The sequence below is a fragment of the Genypterus blacodes genome, unplaced genomic scaffold (assembly GCF_046128005.1).
Source record: "Genypterus blacodes isolate CSIRO-AG114 ecotype Tasmania unplaced genomic scaffold, CSIRO-AGI_Gbla_v1 ptg000061l_1, whole genome shotgun sequence".
NCBI classification, from domain to species: Eukaryota; Metazoa; Chordata; class Actinopteri; order Ophidiiformes; family Ophidiidae; genus Genypterus; species Genypterus blacodes.
In genome coordinates, this window is record NW_027466873.1 from 3,237,210 (window position 1) to 3,257,113 (window position 19,904).

The 19,904-nt window shown below is 44.1% G+C and overlaps 1 protein-coding gene across 8 annotated transcripts in view; it reads right to left on the minus strand.

Annotated features, from left to right (window-relative positions):
- Positions 1–428: 428 nt before the first annotated feature.
- gapvd1 (GTPase activating protein and VPS9 domains 1) overlaps positions 429–19,904 on the minus strand; it is a 29,006-nt gene continuing 9,530 nt past the window's right edge. The window contains exons 8-30 of one of the 8 annotated variants that reach the window (XM_076154060.1): positions 18,156–18,348; positions 17,443–17,523; positions 16,041–16,195; positions 15,575–15,704; positions 15,245–15,370; positions 14,957–15,130; positions 12,514–12,651; positions 11,651–11,692; positions 11,094–11,228; positions 10,313–10,432; positions 9,931–10,008; positions 8,734–9,080; positions 8,537–8,624; positions 7,020–7,088; positions 6,767–6,895; positions 6,535–6,661; positions 6,329–6,441; positions 5,405–5,564; positions 5,063–5,250; positions 4,657–4,870; positions 3,997–4,069; positions 3,710–3,907; positions 429–3,438 (exon numbers count right to left, since the gene is read on the minus strand). In XM_076154060.1, the coding sequence (XP_076010175.1) occupies positions 3,298–3,438; positions 3,710–3,907; positions 3,997–4,069; positions 4,657–4,870; positions 5,063–5,250; positions 5,405–5,564; positions 6,329–6,441; positions 6,535–6,661; positions 6,767–6,895; positions 7,020–7,088; positions 8,537–8,624; positions 8,734–9,080; positions 9,931–10,008; positions 10,313–10,432; positions 11,094–11,228; positions 11,651–11,692; positions 12,514–12,651; positions 14,957–15,130; positions 15,245–15,370; positions 15,575–15,704; positions 16,041–16,195; positions 17,443–17,523; positions 18,156–18,348 (3,219 nt within the window). In that variant the 3' untranslated portion in view covers positions 429–3,297. Of the gene's footprint in view, positions 3,439–3,709; positions 3,908–3,996; positions 4,070–4,656; positions 4,871–5,062; positions 5,251–5,404; positions 5,565–6,328; positions 6,442–6,534; positions 6,662–6,766; positions 6,896–7,019; positions 7,089–8,536; positions 8,625–8,733; positions 9,081–9,930; positions 10,009–10,312; positions 10,433–11,093; positions 11,229–11,650; positions 11,693–12,513; positions 12,652–14,956; positions 15,131–15,244; positions 15,371–15,574; positions 15,705–16,040; positions 16,199–17,442; positions 17,524–18,155; positions 18,349–19,904 lie in introns of all 8 variants that reach the window. The other 7 variants (XM_076154059.1, XM_076154064.1, XM_076154063.1 and 4 more) reach the window with 7 other exon arrangements.

Genomic DNA, 19,904 nt, shown 5'->3' on the forward strand with positions numbered 1-19,904 from the left:
TGTCTCCAAATCTAGCCCATCTCTCTATGTTGGCTTATGCAACTAATTAACTTCACACACCAAAATTTGAATTTAAATTAACAATTGTGATAATCATCGGGGGATACAAAGCACCCCACAAAGAACTTTATGATGAAAAAAGATGACTATTAGAGGAGGCAATCGGTGAAGTAAGGAGGGTTTTAGATGAGGGGATATCTCCAATTACAATCCACCGTACACTTGTCAGCAGTAATTAAATGTTTGCTGAGAGGTTGCTATTTGTGGCTGTTAGATTGGATGATGCTGCTCCGCTGCCCCCACTAACAATTATAATCCACGCATAAATTTTCATCTCTTCCATTGTGTGAACCGTCAACCAGATTGTACCTACAACTGTCCGAAAAGCAACATGGGGATGAAACGCTAATAACGGTCCTCCACAGAGAAAAACTTCAGCTTCCTTTTATTGTTTTTAAAGAATTACATAACGCATTAATCACAGTAAAGACACACCGGCTTTTCTTGCATGTTATAAATGTACAAGCTTACAATTAAATGTAAAATTGGGTTTAAATGTAAAATGTTTCTTTCTCTGCTTGGCTTTTCTCTTTTTGTACGGCAAAGGAAGGAGTGTAAAAGCCTCTTTTGTATGTTTACACTGCTATAACACCGGCCAGAGGTTTGCATACAGTCACGGCTAAAATTATAGTCGATTATCACAGTTATATACACACTTTACTTTCACCTCAGAGTGTTTGGTTACGACGCTTGTACCTCACTGGGTCACTCTGAGGAAAAGCTGGAACACAAGCCAGGTCCAAATAATTTCATCAGATTTGTGCAGTATGTATTTCCAATTAAAGTGACATCACAGAAACCTAATTAGTATAGATGCAACCTGCAAGTGGATTTTCCAGTGCATGGTTTTCTCATCAAATTGATTACAGACTCTGCAAGGAAGTACATATACATTAGGTACCTCGACAAAACCCGGTGCATATGCGACTACAGTGGGATACAAAATGCAGGTGATGTTGCCTGGAAAGATGAATATTCATTAACAGGACTTTAGTGTGTTACACAAATAACGTGGTCCGCTACAAGGCTACAATTTGAATTTCAAAAAGCACGGCTCCCTGTCAAAACTCTCCGGGAAGCGACATCTCTTTTGTGCAAAATAAATCGTCGAGCATCACAGAATGCAAACGAAAAGCTTTGCCTCCTCTGGCAGGTTCAGCTTCTGGCCCGCGGGGGACACTAATCCTATTCTACTGTTTAGCATGGCTGAGAATGTACAGACCATTCAATGACTTCATGCAAGAGGAGGCAGAGGGTCAAACCTATCACAGTCCTCTCATACGCTCACTATATAAACCTCACCAAACTGCTAGCATACACTGCAAGTCAGAAACGAGTCAATGCCGTTGATTATTTGCTCTTTCATCCTCCTGTGTATTGTGCTGTCAGGTCATTTTACTGTGAAAAGTATTGAATTATTGAAACTTTTATACACGTTGGCACATTTGTGCACCGAAAACAAGCAGAGGATTTCGAGAGAAAATAATTTTTTTTTTTTTTTTTTTTTGTAATTGGGGGTAATTACAGACATGCTTGTACTATTATTGGAAAGATACAATGACACTGAGAACACGGCACACCAAACTGGAGGAACAAAGGAAAGAAGTATAAGTGCACATAAACACACGAGTCCCTTTCTTAAACTTACGAGGAGGTAGAGAGCTAATCCAAGAGTTCACTCATCTGCCCATGCCGACACATGTAGCGTCCCAGAATAAGAGCTGAACTAACCCTAAATGTATTTGTTCACTAAGAAAGACTCGTGTTACTTTTAAGGGTGATTTGACCACAAGCGCCACCACAGCAGTTCCGCATCCGACCTTTGCCCTCCCCCCCATAAACTTTCCCCTACAAAAAACAGCGCTGAATCTACAAATCTACAGCAAACCCTTGACCAGTGCAAAAATTATCCAGTACTCTTGTTGTCAACCAATGCAAGACAAGTGACTGTAAGTGGGGCTGATATCAGGATCGTTGGTTTCAACTCTGAGGTAGGATCGAGGATATCAAAGGGCCGGAGGGCGGGGGGGAGGAAGGGATGATGATGTTCAGAACCCAGCGCTCGATGTGCGTTCAAGGGACTGAATTGTGTGACAATCAGTGATGTGGTGATGGATGTCCACTGTCCTGCAGTCAGGGCTGGACAGAAAGGTGTCTCGGTGAGATGTGGCCTCGGCCCGTTTGAGTGTGTGGGGTGGGAATAATGCCTACTTTAACAAAAAAGAAATACTCAAAAAGGGGACTTACAGATAAAGAACAGAGCGCCCCACCTCAAAGGCACTATTTCAACAATAACACTAATCTAAGTGTGCACGTGTTGCTCAATGATGACCCTGTATCTTCACTGCAGCGTCCCCCACCTAAGGGCGACTCGCTGATAAGGTGCCTTTCAACACTTGAAGCCTCTGTAGCAAGCTCATCATAACATCGCTTTGCCTTAGACATCTCAAATGGGCATGATATGCATTTTCATTGGTAGATTTAAACAAAGAATTAAATAGAATTACAGAAATAAATATTTATTTCACATAAATATGTGGGCCCCTGATGTCCAAATTGTCACTGACACACACACGTTTGGGAATAGAATGAAGTGGACGATTGATGAGAAGCTGCCTGACTATAGGATGTGCCAACCTTATGAGTATGGTTATGATAAATTCATCCGAGTGTATTTCCCCATCAGTAACTATAACGCATTGTAAATCCCCAGGTTACAATGCATTTAATGAGCATTTTATTGTAATTTAACTTGGAAGCCCGTCCCCATCATTCGGGAAAACAAATTACAAGATTAAAACAAAAAAAAGAAAAGCTGATCACATTAAGGAAGCCTGGTCCCTTTTCAATAGGATTATCTTTTGTGTTGATTTATTGTTTACACGGGTTACTACGGGTATAAAATTCCGAATACAGACCCCGTAACCCAAACATGACTGAAAAGACAAGAGATAAAAGGAAAAGAATCCAAATCGGGTGAAATTCAAAGTTAACAGCGTTCCTATTTTTCCCCCAGGCCATTTCCTACCATGTCTAATACATGGATTTGTCCACATACGTACAGTAATATATACTTTGTAATCTTTCAATGTCTCTGGCTATGTACAAGCTATACAAATAAAGAGCAGGCAGAGGGCCAGGTTTGATAAGCTGTGCAGAGGGAGCAGTTGGTTGGGAAGTCTCCCAGTCTCCCGGCTCCTTCCCCCGCAGTCTGCCCATACAGGTGGCTGTTCTGCTTCACTTGCGATCGTCGATGGTCTTAATGAATTCCACCGCCGCGGTGAACTGCATCCACCAATAGCACTCCTCCCCACTCAGCCGGCTGGCGTAGAAATTATTGATGTACTGAACGGTGGACAGCAGGCAGGGCGGGTTTGCCTGGAGGGGAGGAGATGTGGGGATGGGCCCACATTAGCCGCCGAAACAACCTCACGCAATGCCATACAGAATCCAACCATAAATATGTAAATATGTAAAATATGTCCACACGGGTTATCAGACAACAATCTTTACCATGCACTGCAATTACTATAAAGGTACGATTCAGATTATTCATGCAAACTTCAGAAAAAAAAACATTAAATCGCTACAAATTTCTTCATAGTGAATAAACACAACAGAATGTCAAGAAGAATGTCAGTAGTCTCACCCTGATGAGGACAAACACGAGCACGGGGACAAAGTCGTCCGCTCCAGGGACGGAGTCTTCGTTGGCCAGGCTGAGGAGGTTCATGATGGTGGAACACATTCGCAGGACGCACTGCACTTTGTCTCGTGGCGTCTTGTAGGCATTGATGGTCCTGAACTCAGACTGTGCAGAGGGCCAGGGAGCCTCCTTCAAGTAAACCTGCAGACAGAACATGTGAAACTCTGCATCTAGACAATGATAACACCTCCAAACAATGTCACATATCAATCGGTTGAATGATACTTTACCTCTGGGATTTGAAGAGCTTTGTGATTGGCCGTCACGACTTTCGTGAGCCGCTGGATGTGCTCGTGGAAAAGCCTGCAACGAGAGAACCGAGTCACGTGACTGCAGCACAGGCACAGGGTTTGTCTGGTCTATAAACACAACTGATACAATTAAACGCAAAAGTAAATATTCTGTTGTTTGATTTAAAACATTAAGAATATGACGCAAAAAAAAATGGAATTTGGAGTCAAATGTGTTGCTGAGTCAATTCAACACAGAACTGACAGGAATGTTTTAACAACTTCAATAGCAAAAACCTCATTATGGATCATTCTGGGAGTAAGTTGCTATACTTGGGTAATTCTCCGCTGAATAAGAATCTATGCTTTTTAAAGTTTTATGCCAAAAACAGCGGTGCACAGATGCCGTGCAAATTAAAAAGCAAACATTCCATTTCAGTCCTCAGGCTACACTCGGCTCTGAAACACTGGCTGCTTTTTAATTCACGTCTGTGCACCTGGACACGTTTGGTGCATTACACCCAGCTTCTCATTGGACACACCCAATTAAACACTCTTCACTTCTTACCAATAGCTGTTGCTGCGGTCTTAACACAGGTCACAAAGTGAAAATACAGCAGAAAAAATGGACTCCAGCACAACCATTCCAGCTCTACTCACTGATCTCGGAGAATATCCCCATCCAGGTTGGGGTAGAAAGCCAGTTTGAAGATGCGGTTCATAACGCTACGCTCGATAGCCATCTGGGCGTCCTGCAGCTGGTCTTCGCTTGCGTATTGCCAGATGGCGTCGCGGGCCATGGCACCGTACAAGTAGCGCAGAAAATCCTCCACCGCTGCCGTCTTATCGTCAGAAGCTGTGCACCCCTGGAATGCTGGGAGGAAAGCAGACAAAGCACAGAGTTAACGCCAACTAGCACATACACTAACTTCTACAGCAATAAATATTAATTGGGCTGTCAGACTGTTGAGTGACTTATTATCCGCTGACGTCACATTGTTAAACTTTGACGGATGACAATCGCAACAACTCTAATATCTGAATAGAGGTGAACATGCAGACATACCCTTAATAAAATCAAGCATCTTGGCCTCCATGTGTTCAAGAAGGAGGCGAACACAGACAGTGGTGAAGTAGCGGTTGGCTACCTCCTTGTCTCTCAGCACCCTCTGCAGGAGCCTCTCCAGATGGGCCTGCGAGGTCTGCAGCCCCTGACGACACCTGGTTAGATAGGCTATATATGGAGCTCGCTTTCTAAAAAGGAAACACAGGGAGAAATCTATTTAATTAGAAGCAGGGCATCTCTGCAGTAGCTGAAAATAACATTATGCACCGAGCAATGACAACATAAAGACCCATGGGGTGTCCTAAGTGAGCTCGCGCCGTCCCTCCAGGCCCCCACAGGTACCTGTAATCCTCGGCGATGGCAGCCAGCAGCTTCCTGCAGGTGCGCGAGTCGAAGCGGCCGACGCAGCGCGTGGTCTCCTGGATCTGGGCCATCTGGTTCTTGTCCTGAAGGTTGATGGCCTCGGCGAGCTGGACCTTCAGGAAGCAGACGATCTCATTGTCTGGAAAAGAGGACGATAGGGAGACGGCGTTAGATACGGTGCTCTTCACTCACAGAGGAACGGCTGGTTGGCTGTAATCTGATCAACCTGCCGCCTCTGCTAGACAATGTGACCGATGGCTGCAAAGATGCAGTCTTATAGCTTTACTGTTAGGATGTCACTGTGCTCTGCCTGCTATTGTCCTATTTCAGGACGTGAAGACAAGAAGGTAGTATCTTGTAGATTCGCTGAGAGAAAAGTTAAGACCTCTTTTTCTCAAATACTTCATTTTTCTGATAAAATGTTGGGTCAGGATGATTCTGTGGGCTTCTGAGGTTCATTAGTATGTGCCTGATGGTTTAATAATGTGATACTGTGTTGATCCCACATGGGAATCCTCTTATAATACACCCCCACTTACAACCGCAGCCAAAACCTTTTCCAAAGAAGGTGAAAGCAGAGTCAGAGGGTGAAGGTGGTTTGGATACGGTGTCTTGTTTAAGGACGCAATCAGCGAGTTGGATGCTTGCCAACACAGGGGCTTGAACCCAGCTCCCCCGCTCACTTGGCTGCCCCCATATGACACAAAGTGTGACACAAATACCTAATGTAGCAGACAGAGCAAAGTACAACACGGGTGTGCACTGATACTGAACACACTCACCTGGGTGTATCAGAGGGTGATGTTAAGTTCCATTCATTTGTCACATGACTAGTAAATTGTTTTACATAGGACACAGTCATGATAAATGTATATAACCATGATAAGTTATAACACCGCCTACCTTCAGAGTCTGTGTGGTCCGGCAGCCCGTTTCGTGTGGTGGCAGGAGCCATGATGGGCAGGGCCACTGAGTCAGCAGAGCACAAAGCCAATCTCAACTTCTTCTTGGCATCACTGAAAATGGACGATGCATCCAAATTTAACACAATGAACAAGCCGTCACAACTGCTCGCTTTGTGGTTTTCTGCGGGATTGTAGAAGACTGACCTGAAAGAGAATTTGGAGTCATGCTGGTGTGCCGTCTGGCTGGCGGAGTCCGGCAGGTCGTCTGTGGAAATATTCTGCAGAGTGTCCTCTCTTGGAGATCCGTGCACGCTCTCCTCAACGCAAAGATCTGTCGACGCGTGCAAAAGACAAAAGAAATTCAATGACCTCATCTAAGAGTGTGTGCAAATATGAGCATATGCCAGGGTGGCTTTTTTCCTGGGTGTCCTCTCACCTCCTGTGGCATCGTAGGAAGCTCCAGCTGCGGCTCCTTCACTGGGGCTGGTCCTCTTGATGTTCCTGTACTTGTCCAGGATGTCTTCAGCTGCCTGGGCTTGAGAGCTCTGTCTTGGCAATGGGTCATCTGTGATGAAAAAAATCCACCAACACGTGAGATTTTAATTTAAGAAATGACAGTGGATGCGTCCTCCTGTTGTCAGTGAGCTCAAGTCGAAAAGGGAATGTGACAAAAACAAATAATGACAGACCTTGTGGGACGCGCTCCTGGACCATATCATCCTTCTCCTGCTTGTTTTTCCGAAAAGCTGCTATCGGAGCTGTGGAGGAGAGACGTGTAGTGACTGAGTTGTGTGGAGAGACACCGGTTTCGCTATCAGTGGGTTAGAGGCCGATCATGAGTCACCTCTTGACAGCCCATCAAAAAATGCACTTTGGTAAATCTTTGGTACTTTTTCATGGGTTGTGCTGGGACTGAGAATTTCAATGAGGGATGTATGGCATCAGTAGAAAAGTCTTAATGTGGGCTCCACTACCAGAAAAGCAAAACAATAAATATTTAAATGGTGAGTCAATGCATTGGCTCGGAACAGAATATCACAATGGTTCAGTTACTCCTAAGAAAAAACATGTACGTCAAACATATCCTATTAACACAAAAGGTGCTAACAGGACACGAAAGAGAGTCCACGTCTCGCGGCAAAGGTTGGATTCAGCGTCTACACTGATATTCTGTCTTGTCTGTGTAGTAAAAATGTTAAAAAGCAAAAAACGGCGACAGGGTGGATGCATGGATGAGGAATGGGGGCACGTGAACTCAGGCTGCACCATGGAACATCACAGCTCTATCTAACACATAAAGGTGATGACTACAAAGCAGCATGGCACGCAGCCGCTCGCTGCAACTAAAGCTCAATGACGACAGCATGGAAGCGTTACCTGGGACATCACTCTCAGCCGTCCAATACAGCACTGTGAGGAACACAACAGACAGGGTTGGCCTTTCACACACAGGCTGCTGCTCCGCGGGACAACTGTCTGTGCCATCGCTATGCAGAGCAGCAGGACAAACAAAATGGACTCTACCTGGCGGGAGGTTGACTGGTTTGGTCTTTGCGGCTCTCCACTTTTCCACGCTCACACAGTCCTCCATTTTATGAATATCAATTTAATGTTTACTTGAGAACCATCATTATCTCAAAGAGTAATAAGCAGTCATTTCGTGTGCGCACAGCTCATTATTTCCCAGACAGATGTATGAGATATGGTTGTAGAGTAGAACTGCAACAAGAGATGTGTCATCTATCAGTGCTGATGACAGAGAGGTCTATCTAATGACCATTAGCTGCTGGCTGACAGCACTGCTGGGAGGGCTACAGCCATACAATCTACCCAGCTAAAGCCCCTCTGATGACTGATTAGCTTTGAAAAGTCTATATAAATCTGCAGCCAGTGAGACGTGAGAGAAAAAGGACTGGACACGTCTCTGGAGTAACTTCAAACAACAAGAAACATCATTTTCCAACTGGAACATCAGCCACGGAGTGGACAACATGGATCATCATTCTCTTTCTCACATTATAAATTGTTTTTCGCTCTGCTCTTTAAAGTGTGATATTTCCTGTCAGTTGTGATTAAGAGAGCTTTTTACTGGAACAAAAAAAGAAACTTACCGCAGTCAAACAGATCACTTTTGAATGTACAGAAGTTCATTTTTCAGTTTGGAAAGAGACGACACTTAATACGACCCAGTGGTCTGCTTGCTTACCTTTGGGAATGGCTGATACAAAGCGTTTCTTCCACCATGGTCTGTTGCGGTCAGACTTCTCATCATCACTGTCTTTCCTCTCTTCAGCCTTTGGATGGAACGCCAGTATTATGTTTGCAGACTAGCATGCAGCTTAACAAAGACTGTGTTTTAATTTAAGCCCTTGTCTTTACTAACAATGCAGAGTTCTTAGTTACCTCTCCTTTCAGGGAGTCCTTGCTGGGGGATGATGATGGTCCTAAGGCGAAGACCCCGGCAGGGTCACGCTCTTCAACTGCTACCCGCCGATTAAGGCCAGGGTCACTTGTGGGCCGGCGGCCCGGGCAGACAATGTCAGAACTGCGGCTACGGACCAGCCTGTCAGGGAAGGAGTGGCGCTGCTTGGTGTGCTCCAGCTCGGCCTGGGCCAAGCAGTGGGGCGTGAAGAGAGAGTGGCGAGTCTCGTGGCCCAGGGCAAAGGCTTCAGGGATAGGAGGGTCAGGGGGAGGGTGAGCGGGCCTGGCATAGTGCACTTTGGGCCTCACTATTGTTCCAGTAGAGGAGCCTGAGGGGAAAAGACAAATTCTAACTTTGAGTTTGTTTATTCAATGAACATTTGCCAATTTGTCCAATGTCCTATGGCACAGCCTTTACACACCCTGGCAATTTGAACATAAGTACGTTTCACACAAGCCCCTTACATCTTGGAATGTGTCATTCACCAGCCCACAGGACAGAAATGAAAGGATTTGGGATAAACCGTGTGTCAGAGATTTCAGACAGAAATTGGTATTTAATTGTTTTCTTAAGTCTACTGAGAGAGGTAACCAAGTCTTCTGTACCACCACACCTTACCTGTGACATACAGAGCAGCTAATAGACCTTACAAAAACTGCAGAACACCTAGAAAGTTGAGGAGAGTGCTAAAGAGAGATGTTAGTGGGAGACGAGCCCTAGGTGCAGCTAGGCCACCTGTTCCAAGGGTAGACTCTCTCTCCTGAAAAGCTTCCAATAGCAGCCTGGTGCCATGCGCACAGTGGGATGAGGGGACAGTGCCAAAGAGCCTGGGGTGAGGTCTCTCAGCCTGTCATCCCTTCACCTTGCCACATACACACAACCACTACCATTCCTCTCTCAAACAATTTCCACACAATGCCACAGAAGGAGGGACAAAGACTACAAAGGGAAATGCGAGATACTAAATGGGCTAGGTGAATGACATTCCTGCAGGTTTTGCTTGCACTAATGTTGTGTCCAATAATTGGGGTAAGATTAGGGTGAGGGGCACAGACGTTCTTTCGGTTAATTTCTCAGGGCTCAAGCTGTTCTGTGAGCCCACAACATTAGGGCCAGGGTTTAATGATACCCATTTCCAACTCTGATTGGCTACTGAGCATTCTGGGAGTGCAAATTACCTTCGCCAGAGGAGAGGGGATCGAACATGGCCAGCAAGGAATCGGTCTGTGAGGGTGGAGAAGTTGGATGTTGTGCCCCTGTAACAACACAACAACATAATTCTCAGCATTTACCAAATTGGCCACTAATACACAAATGCACAAAGGCTATTAGTTGTAAGTAATGTTAAATATATCAACCTCAACTAACAAAAGTATCTTTAAAAGTCCACCATAACTTTGAGCGAGTGTTTTAATTGTTGGGTGAAAGTAAAGTGGCGTTCTAGCTTGGTGGCAGCTGTGGAAGTGACAGGGATTGATCGCTCTGGCTGATGCTGTTTTGACCAGGTAGACACTGGACTGATGGCTTAGCTCGCCTACTGGGGAGGTGACACACTCCTACCGTGGCCGGCCTCCTCCCCATCTGGACTGGTCACCGAGTCCTTCCCTCCAAAGTCTGAGCTGCACTCCGAACGCAGGTCCTCGATCTTGTTCGGGATGTCTTCCGAGGTCGCACTGATACCTGCGGCACAAAGCGTCGAGCGCACATCTGTGGTGACATTCAGGACAAAAGCAAGTCGACGCGCACGCAGTGAGATAATTCAACCCGGCAGAAGTCAGGGAAGCGAGCTCGCATATTTCCAGTTCTCAAACGACAGATGACTTTTTCTTTTTTAGACTATGCTGCACGGACTCTCTCAGATGGGAACCCACTGGGAACTCTAAATTGGTAGCGTAAGCTCCCTTGGGTTAGGGGAAAGACATATATAAGAGTGATTATCAGACACAGACTATCCATCGGCCGGCTCCCGTGGGACTTTTTTTCTGTGAGCTGAGCCAGGGACATCACCGCTGGCTTCCTAATCTGGGATACTACTTCATGCATGTCAACACAGCCTGTCCACCTGAGCCCTCGGAAAAGACAACCAGCATTAACCCCGGTGTCAAACCGAAAAATTCACACTGACCCAACAACCCTGGTTACCAACGCTCCCGGCAATATGAGCGATCTACACAACACCGAAGACAGCGAGGCCGTTTTGTTGTATTTAACCTGCATTTATCTACGGAGGTCAATTAAGTGTTACCTGCAGTTTGTAAGTTACCAGAGACAAAAAGGAGAAAGGAGGCAACTCAGTCTGGCGCGCTATTTTAAGAGAGTGAAACATTAAATAGCGTTATACCTGAGACCACACTGAGGCCTGGTGTGCTGGGTCTCGAGCTGACCTCTCTGACCTCTGTGTCATCTGAGGTACTGCCGACCCCCGAGCAGCTCTCCAGCTCCTGCAGACGCTCCTCCTGCTTTAGGTCCGCCGCTTCTGGAAATAAACACAAAAGGAAAAATAAAAGCAATCTTTAGGACAGAATTTGGGACAAGAATGTGTGTGTTTTCTCACTCGGAGTCTGGACAAAATATCGTTTAAACGAAATAATAATCTGCTGTGCTTTGGGCCGTCTGTTACAGATGGTGGTCATTTTCTCACTTCACCCCCCTCTATGATAAGATTATTGGGAAACCAAGTGATACACATATGCACGAAATCAAACAAAGCATACATTATCATGTCTTATAACTGCCAAATGAAACCATTAAAGCTAGTACGGCCAATTCTGTGGCTACCCAATGGAGCTATTGGGTCGAACCCAGAGGCTCCATACTAACAGCAGTACTCATTTGCATGCTCGTTAGTAATAATGTGTTGGTGAAGTGCTCTTCAGAGTGTAGTTTTCTGCTGCCTACCCATGAAACAAGCGCTCTCCTCCAAGCAAGCCTCCAATCGTGCTATTACCGAAAGAACAGGGGCAGCAAACGGAACAAAAAGCAATCAAGACACTCATGCATGTCATTTCAAGGCTGCACATATTGAAATGTTGTACTACTCCAATTAACATAAGGCTCAGGCTTTTCCAAGAAACACTTAATGCTGTTAATAAAGCACTCTACTGATTTTCACGAAACACTGGTTTTCAAAGAGGGGAGTTAAGCTTATCCCTCATTAATAAAAGGTTTGGACTAAACTGCATTAATTTTGCAAAAACAGACAAAGAAAATATGATCTAATAAATTATTGAATTTCATTAGCTTTGGAAAACAGATGCGCAGATCACAGAAAATGCATACACCAGCCTTAGTGCAATGGGACGCTAAGTCTATATAATTATGATTATAGCCATATGAAGAATCGACATCATGTAAACTGACTGAGGACAGCTGCTGTCCTTGTGCTTTCCTCCCCACTGCTTCACTGCAGGTGCACACACACCTGGAGGTCTCTCCAAGGAAACCCTGAGCTGCCTTTTACTGGCACATTCAGATCTGCCATGAAAGACAGGCAAGTGCATATAAACATGATGACAGATGTATGCACACATTTTTGGTATGGAATGCAGCGCAGCCACACCTGGCGTTTCCAACCCCTACCGTACACAACAGTCATCCAAACGCATACACATACACACACACACAAACATGCATGCAAACCACACATTTGTGACTGTCATGGAGATGAAGTGCATGAATCAAGACAATAACCCAAACAACAGATTGGTTACACGTCTGCAACAGGAGGATGTTACATCTGGAGGATGAATCAAACTTCCCACCTGAGTCACTAGGCAGGACCTCCACACTCCAGGCCTCGCTTGTGGTCTCTGAGATGGTGGAGCCGTAAGGGTCCAGCAGAACTGAACCTGGGCCAGGAAGACACAGCAGGCTGCCGAGCATGTTCTCTGCAGCTGCCCCTGAGCAAAGACAGAGAGATGTATAGAATTAAGCTCTGTGCACAGCCTGAACAGCCTTTATTGGCGTTTTAACAATCGTGAACCAGCAAGAGGTCAGATTTATATTCACAATGTCAGCTGGAAGGCACCTTGTTGTTCTTGGTAGGTGTTATGGTGTCAGTGTTGATTCACAGTTTGTACTAGCTCGAATTAATTATTTAGATTTTTCACTTTAAAAATGTGTGAACAGCAAATGTACAAAAATGAATTAATGTCTCTGCTTTAAGTGAGAACCACTGTGAGTCCCACCATATTCTGTCACCTAACATCAATTGCACATCTCACATTTCATTTAAAAGTGTTATTTAGGCAAAATATTCTATTCATTTGAAGTCTTGAGCTAGACTGAGACAAGCAGGAACACATTTCAAAATAAAGCTTCTCCAGTGACAGTTGTGGGAATGCAGCTTCGGAGACAGTGAGTTTTCCATACAGAGACAGACAGAGCTGAAGGTCACACGTCTTTCATGCTGGGACCCACAGGCACGTATACCACTGTGCCAAAGGTCAAAGGTTAATGGCAATATCTCACCCTACCCTGGCCTCCAGGGCCATGACTTTGAGCTGTTGATTAAGCCCGGCATTACTCACAACCAAATTACCCCTTTGCTCACCCTTCCACAAACTACTCGCCACTATGTTGCTATGGAAGCTGTGGATTAACAAGGCGGAAGAATGCAGAGGAGTGGGAAAAGAGCTAGCAGGTGTGAGTGGGAGTCAGTGGCCGCGGCTGAAGACCAAAAGTCAACCTGTGGTAGCCACACCCCCGGTACGTCACCCTTCCACTTCATGGCACACACCCGCCATGAGCGTGAATGCCTGCCAGCGCCCAGGCAACAGTGTGTACGGCTGTTGGCGGGGGCAGGGCTCTCATTGGCGGTGGGAGAGCTCTATCCTGCTGTCCGTGTTTACAGTCTTCAAGGTAGGGGCGCACAGCACTTGTCTTTCAGGTGGATGATTAAATGAGTGGCACAACAAGAAGTGAAACAATTAGAATTTCTGCCTCATTATCATGGTAATCTTATCAGTGGGATAATGAGGTATTAATGGATATTTAATGTGCATCTCATAACCCAATCCCTTGGAGAAAACACATAAGGAAATCGCTGTAAATTCACTTAATGATGGAAAAGTCCCCCAACGCCATATTCCGAGGAATGAAAAATGGTGGATGCAAATGAGAAGGAACCAAGGTCAATAAGACTGCAGGGACTGAGTGAATGTCAGAGAGAGAGGAAGGAGAGAAAGAGATGGGCAGGGGGCGGGCGGTGAAGAAGAAAGACAACGAGGTAGAGGAGACAGTAAGGAGGGTTTCCAAATATCATGAAGACTCAAAACTTAGGTATTACAGATGGAAACCAGGGTGATTATTAACACATCTTGTAGTCCAACTGTCTTTTACATTGCATAAATACTTGTTGGTTCAGCCTGCTGGTTGAGCAGGATGTGCCTTGCTGTATCGTTTACAATGGGATGGAACCCAGAACCAGGAAACTGCCTCCCAAGCCAAGATCAACTTTAAACAGGTGCATGTTTGGGTTACGTGTCTCCACTAACATGAGTGATCCTGTAGAACAAGTGTCACAAACCTGCTAACAGACTCTCTCTGTTGTCAGATGGGCTGAAACATTTAGCTACAAATGAATAATGGACTGCCGACATTTGTGCTCTGATGACTATTATGAATAAATATAAGCAATACAGGACATTATAGTGCTGTTTTTGCTGCCTAAGCAATAAATGAAACGTGCATGAATAAAAATGAATGAAGAAAAGAAAGATTGATTAATGCCTGATAAGGTCCATGTGAGCAAAATGCCGTCCGTATAATTTACTGGAAACTAATTAACAGTGTGCAGATATTTTTCTAATAAAAGGGCTATAGTGGGCATATTTTTAATTTACAATCTTCATCTCATTTACCCAGAAATCCTGCTGAGAATGAAAGAATTTCACCACAATTGATATGCAACAGTAAATGTCAATCACTAAATGTATGGTCAACTGTCTTGGTGCTTGTTTGTTTGCTGAACGCCAGTTTTAAAACCACTGAACAAATGAGCCGTGTGTGCAGGCAGCAACAATGCAGAGGCCTGTCTTTGATGCTATTTCAGCCACATACCACAAGGTGCTGACATTTCTCTAAATTGACTTTGTGATAATTAACAACTGCTCCTCATTTCAAATAGAGACTCTACAATGGTCGCACTGTACATTTATACCAGACAATATACCCACTCATACATTTTCGTAGCCCCTGCCTTACCTGCTATTTCCTGCAATCGATCTTCATCCATGTTGGGGTCAAAATCACTACCGAGCACATCGGTGCTCCAGGTTTCACTGACTGTCTCTGAGATGTCTCTGTCATCCGTCAGGCCCATCATGTCTCTGATCTCAAATTTACGCAATTTGTCATCCAGGTTGTCCTGAGTAGTGGCTGAAGGAAATGTGGACATATATTCTGTCATTTTTTATATTTGATAAGCGTTTTGTTTAAATGTTGCATTAAATATTTCCACTTTTAACTCAACGTTCACACACAAGCACATACCCTGCTCATGCTCCAGAAGCTGAAGAGCCTCTACCCCGTTACTCCCTGATGGTCCTGCTCCCAGCTCAGAAACAGACTCTCCCTCCAAGTCCAAAGATGACACAGAGTTAGAGCGGTTGGATGGACCTAAGTGAAAATTGTAATTATAGTGAAAATGTTGTTCTCAACTTGTTCTAGCCAGTTATACTCAGATCATAGAACATAACTGACTTTTCAGACTGCAGCAATAAGTTTATTTTAAGATTTTTGGTGTTCAGGATACAGTATGTGTGTGATGAATGGATGGATTTAGATTTTCTAGCTGTACGTGTTCTTAGACAGTGGACTGACCCTCTGAGATGCCTTCCAAGTTGTCACTGCAGAGAGAGAAGCGCAGGGTTTTGTCTGGTTTCCCATGCTGCTTTGTGTCATCAGCAGGGCCTTCCCCTTGGGCCCCATCAGCCATCTGCAAGTTCAGGACCTACATAGCAGTGGAGAGGTAACATCATTGGTAACAAACAAGTGTGCACATCAATACAACCATCACTTATATTTGGCTGCAAACTTGAATTGCTGTAACATTTCTGCTAAGGCAGATGGGGGCATTTAAATTTAGATGCCACAGTCTTAAAATGATGGTCACGTTTTCTGATCAATTACGTAACATTGTAAGCACAGGCACAAAGCACTACAAAATGCATGATGCCAGCTCTAAAGTAAATCTTTTCGCCCTTCAAGCACCAAAGGAAATTTTATGACACCAACTTCATCAAATCAACTCTCAAGCAAATGAGCGCATTAATTGAAGCTGCATTACCTCATTCTCTGACATCATGCCAGGGACAGTCTGAGGACCAGTTCCGAGTGAAATCACCAGCACCTCCTCTGGCATCAGCTCCTGTATGGACTCTTGGGAGTTAGCCTCTACCTCCCCCTCCTGGGCTATATTGGTACGGCTGCGACTACGAGCAGCTGCTGGTCGTGGATGAGGGGAATAAATGTTATTTTCTGATTACACAATGAGAGAATATTAAGATGAAAGCACAATTTAGAATGTTAGACTTGAGCAATACATAAAGGACTGTATGAACACTTTCAAGGCCATATTTAAGGCAATCTGCACAGTGTTGGTGAAACTGAATGACTCAAGCCAGAATCTGGAAATCAGAGAATCAACCTCATGTGGTTTGGCAGTGTTACGGTACATTTTAAGGCTGTTACATAAGAAACTAGATTTAAGTCAACTCATACCACTTAAAATAAATAACTACAAAACTGTAACCGATACATGCTGACATCCTGATCTGTTTCAAAAACATTTCAGAGATCACAAGAGCACGCCAGAAATAGTGAAGCACTTAAACAGCACATGACATTCATACCATTTAAATGCTGGGTCTGATATGTAGCGTAATGTTTTGCATGGTTATAAAAGAGCTGCAGTGAGGCTTTGACCTTACTCGCAGGGCACAGCCAAAATAAGAGCAGAGGGGTAAGTACACATCCAACACAAGCAAATGCTGTCTGTTGTTTTTCATTCAGAATAGAAGCTGTGTTTGAAAGAAATCCATCCAAAGCAAGAATAGCCATTTCCAGGCCTGAACAGCATTAAAATGGAGCCAGCTGTAAAACATATTATGTAAATAGAGTATTTTAGGGGATCTGACACTCTGCCCAATGTCCTCTTCAATCACACTCATAAACATAAAAGGCCGAGATGATCACCTAAAATCCTTGTTATCGTCAGAATGATGAGTATTGCCCTTCCTCTATGGCAGATAAATGGATGCCATCTGTGCTAGTTCGAACGCATCTACACCATCACCGGCTTTGTGGGAGGTGTTAATACATCTTTTCCTTTATTATGATCACACATAATGTTCAGACAAGAAGTAGGCAAGAAAGTTAAGGGTTTTTCCCCCCACTCTACCTGGGAATGAGCTGCCATATTCCACTGAATGAGGAAGCAAAGGCAAAAACTTGTGAAAACGGAGTGAATGAAAACATATTGGGTCTAATCGCGAGCTACAGTGCGGTGCAAGGCAAAGCAGGCATGGTGAAAGCACACGGACAAAAGCGCTGCTAAGCTGTGAGGCAGCCTGATTATGGTGCAGCTTGCAGCATAGACTAATGCTGAATGAGTAGTGTCTAATGGGTAAGTGGGTGCAACATGGATTGTTAGTTCTCGCCAGCCCTAATACAACCAAAAGGCTACCCACCGAAAGGGGTTACTAATGGAATGTGAGCAGACAGAGTGGTGCTTGAGGGGTCCCAGGATGTTATAGCTGCTAAGTGTTGTCCTGGTCATTGATGGGCAGCATAAGAGGAAGATAAGGTTGGGGGTTGGAGAAAGAAGTACAGAGTACATCTCAAAATTCAATGCAATACCATATCAAGTCAATATTGTGTATTTAGACATCATATTTCAGAGAAGCAGGCAGAAGTAGTTCATTTCTAATCAAGGGGGAGTTGCTACAGCATAATTTGTCTTGGAAATGCTAATGAAGGTAGTCTATGCATCTTTCCATCCATTCCAATTAAAATTAGTTCATTTATATTTGGCAATTTAATTGGTTGTCATTTCTGTAATTGAGCCTCAATCCAGGCCAAGCTAATTATCTTCATAACAAGCTGAGAAAAAGCTCATTAACTTCCTATAAAAGGCAGGCCTTTCACTAGCCATCACCACTCAACCCAACTTGTTTATTTTACTTCTCATTAGCGGAAATATTACAGTTCTACACTCTATTCCATGTTTCGGAAATCCTGATATTATAAAGCATGATGGCATTCAAATCATAAACATCAGAGTTAGTCAAGTTACAAGAGGTTGCATCATATTGAGCATATCAATAATGTACTCTGAAATCTGGAGCGACTGAAAGCAGAGGCTATCGGTGTGGAGCAATACAATAAGAGGAGCACTGGGTACCTATGGGGAGTCTGTTCTTCTTGTTGGCAGGAGTGGTAGCTGGGGAGAGCTGTGGGGTGTTAGATGGGGTGAGCTCCAAACTGTTGCTCTTCACAGTTCGAGACATGGGCACGTTGGCCAGCAGGGTTTCCAGAGCCATGTGCTCTTCGTCCCGAAGGTGGTCTGCTGACATCACATTTCGCACAAAGTCCACCTAGGTAGGACATGGAGCAAAATGAGGGATCATCAATATGCTAAAATATTTTTCAATCCTTAAGAGGGGACAAGTATAAACAACTTATAAACAGGGTGTGAGATGTTCTCCTCGGCAGTAGCTTGGCAAGTTTGCACTTGCCTCTTGCTCAAATGAAATCCTAACCGTTTCAGGCTGAATACATGAGGTTTTTAAAATCACAGCTGCCTTTCAAAACACAAAATTGTGCTGCTACCTGTGAGTATCAAGCATTGTGTGATCTTTTTTTTCCCAAACATCCCGTGAGCAAAGTGATTTTGTGTTTCTACAATTCATTCTGACTACCGTCTTATATACTTCTCCATATTATTATGTTAGTGTTTTTTTTTTATCATCATCATCATCATCATAGATTTGCCCACCCTCCCCCCTGTACAAGACCACCATATCTGAAAGCAGTGTGAGCAGCTTAAGGAGTATGAGTATTTAGCTAAAATGAAATGAGGTCCAGTTAGAGAAAATTTCTTGAAGGAAAGGTGCTATTTACTGTGATATATCTAAGTAGCCTAGTAGTTGTATCAACATCTGCATGTTATCAATACCTGACTGTCAAATGAAATACAATTCAGTACCATTCAAAAACTTTTTGACAATATTTATTGTCACGCAACATAGAACATATATGTACCGAGTAAAAGGAGGGCTGCATTTCCAAATAATTATAAATATAAGATGAATCAATAAAATGTTAAAAATTGTGCATGTTCAATTAAAGTGCTTAACTTAAATAAACTTAAACACAATAAAGGGAGCAATAGCTTGAATTTCCCTTTTTCTGTTTTACATCTCGACTCAACACCCTCAACCTATTTCACAGATAATAAATCTCAACACAAAAAGAGAAGAGAAAAATCCCAGCAGCTCTGAGGGAACACTCATGAGCACGTTGTTGGGCAGTGAATGTGTGGCTCAGGGTCCTGGTGGACTCTGCTCATATCGGGCTCTGAGACCACTTAGTTTCTGCGATATCACTTCAGATTTTAGCGGTGAGACCACTTAGTTTCTGTGTTATCACTTCAGATTTTAGCGGGCATGTTTGGTCAAAATCTTTATGTTTTGTCTCATAATGCCGTTTCACATTGGCACTTTTGATACGTGAGACCGTTTCTGAACATACGAGACACACTGGTTTAGTGCTCCCAATGGGAAGTATGAACAGAAATGACTCTGTCCATTCCGGATTACAGCTCTATTTTCACTGTCCTTTTTTTGGAGAGCGCCGTTTTTCTCTCCCTTTCGCCGTCTAACTCCTCTGTTTCTCAACTTTCTCCAGCTCAGTCGTCTGTATATCTCCCTTTGTTTTCTCTTACCTGTATCGCTCTCTTTTTCTTTCTACCATCTTTAACTTGCCTCTAACTTAGTGATGTGTCGTTCGCGTCTGAGAGACGTTTTTCCTTTTTCTGAAACTTAATACAAGGCAGAATTATAGAACGGTCTATAGAACGGTCTTCTGGCTTTTCAGTTGTGGAGGACAAGGGAAAAGCTACACCCAGGCTCGTAACCCAGTGTATGTTCTC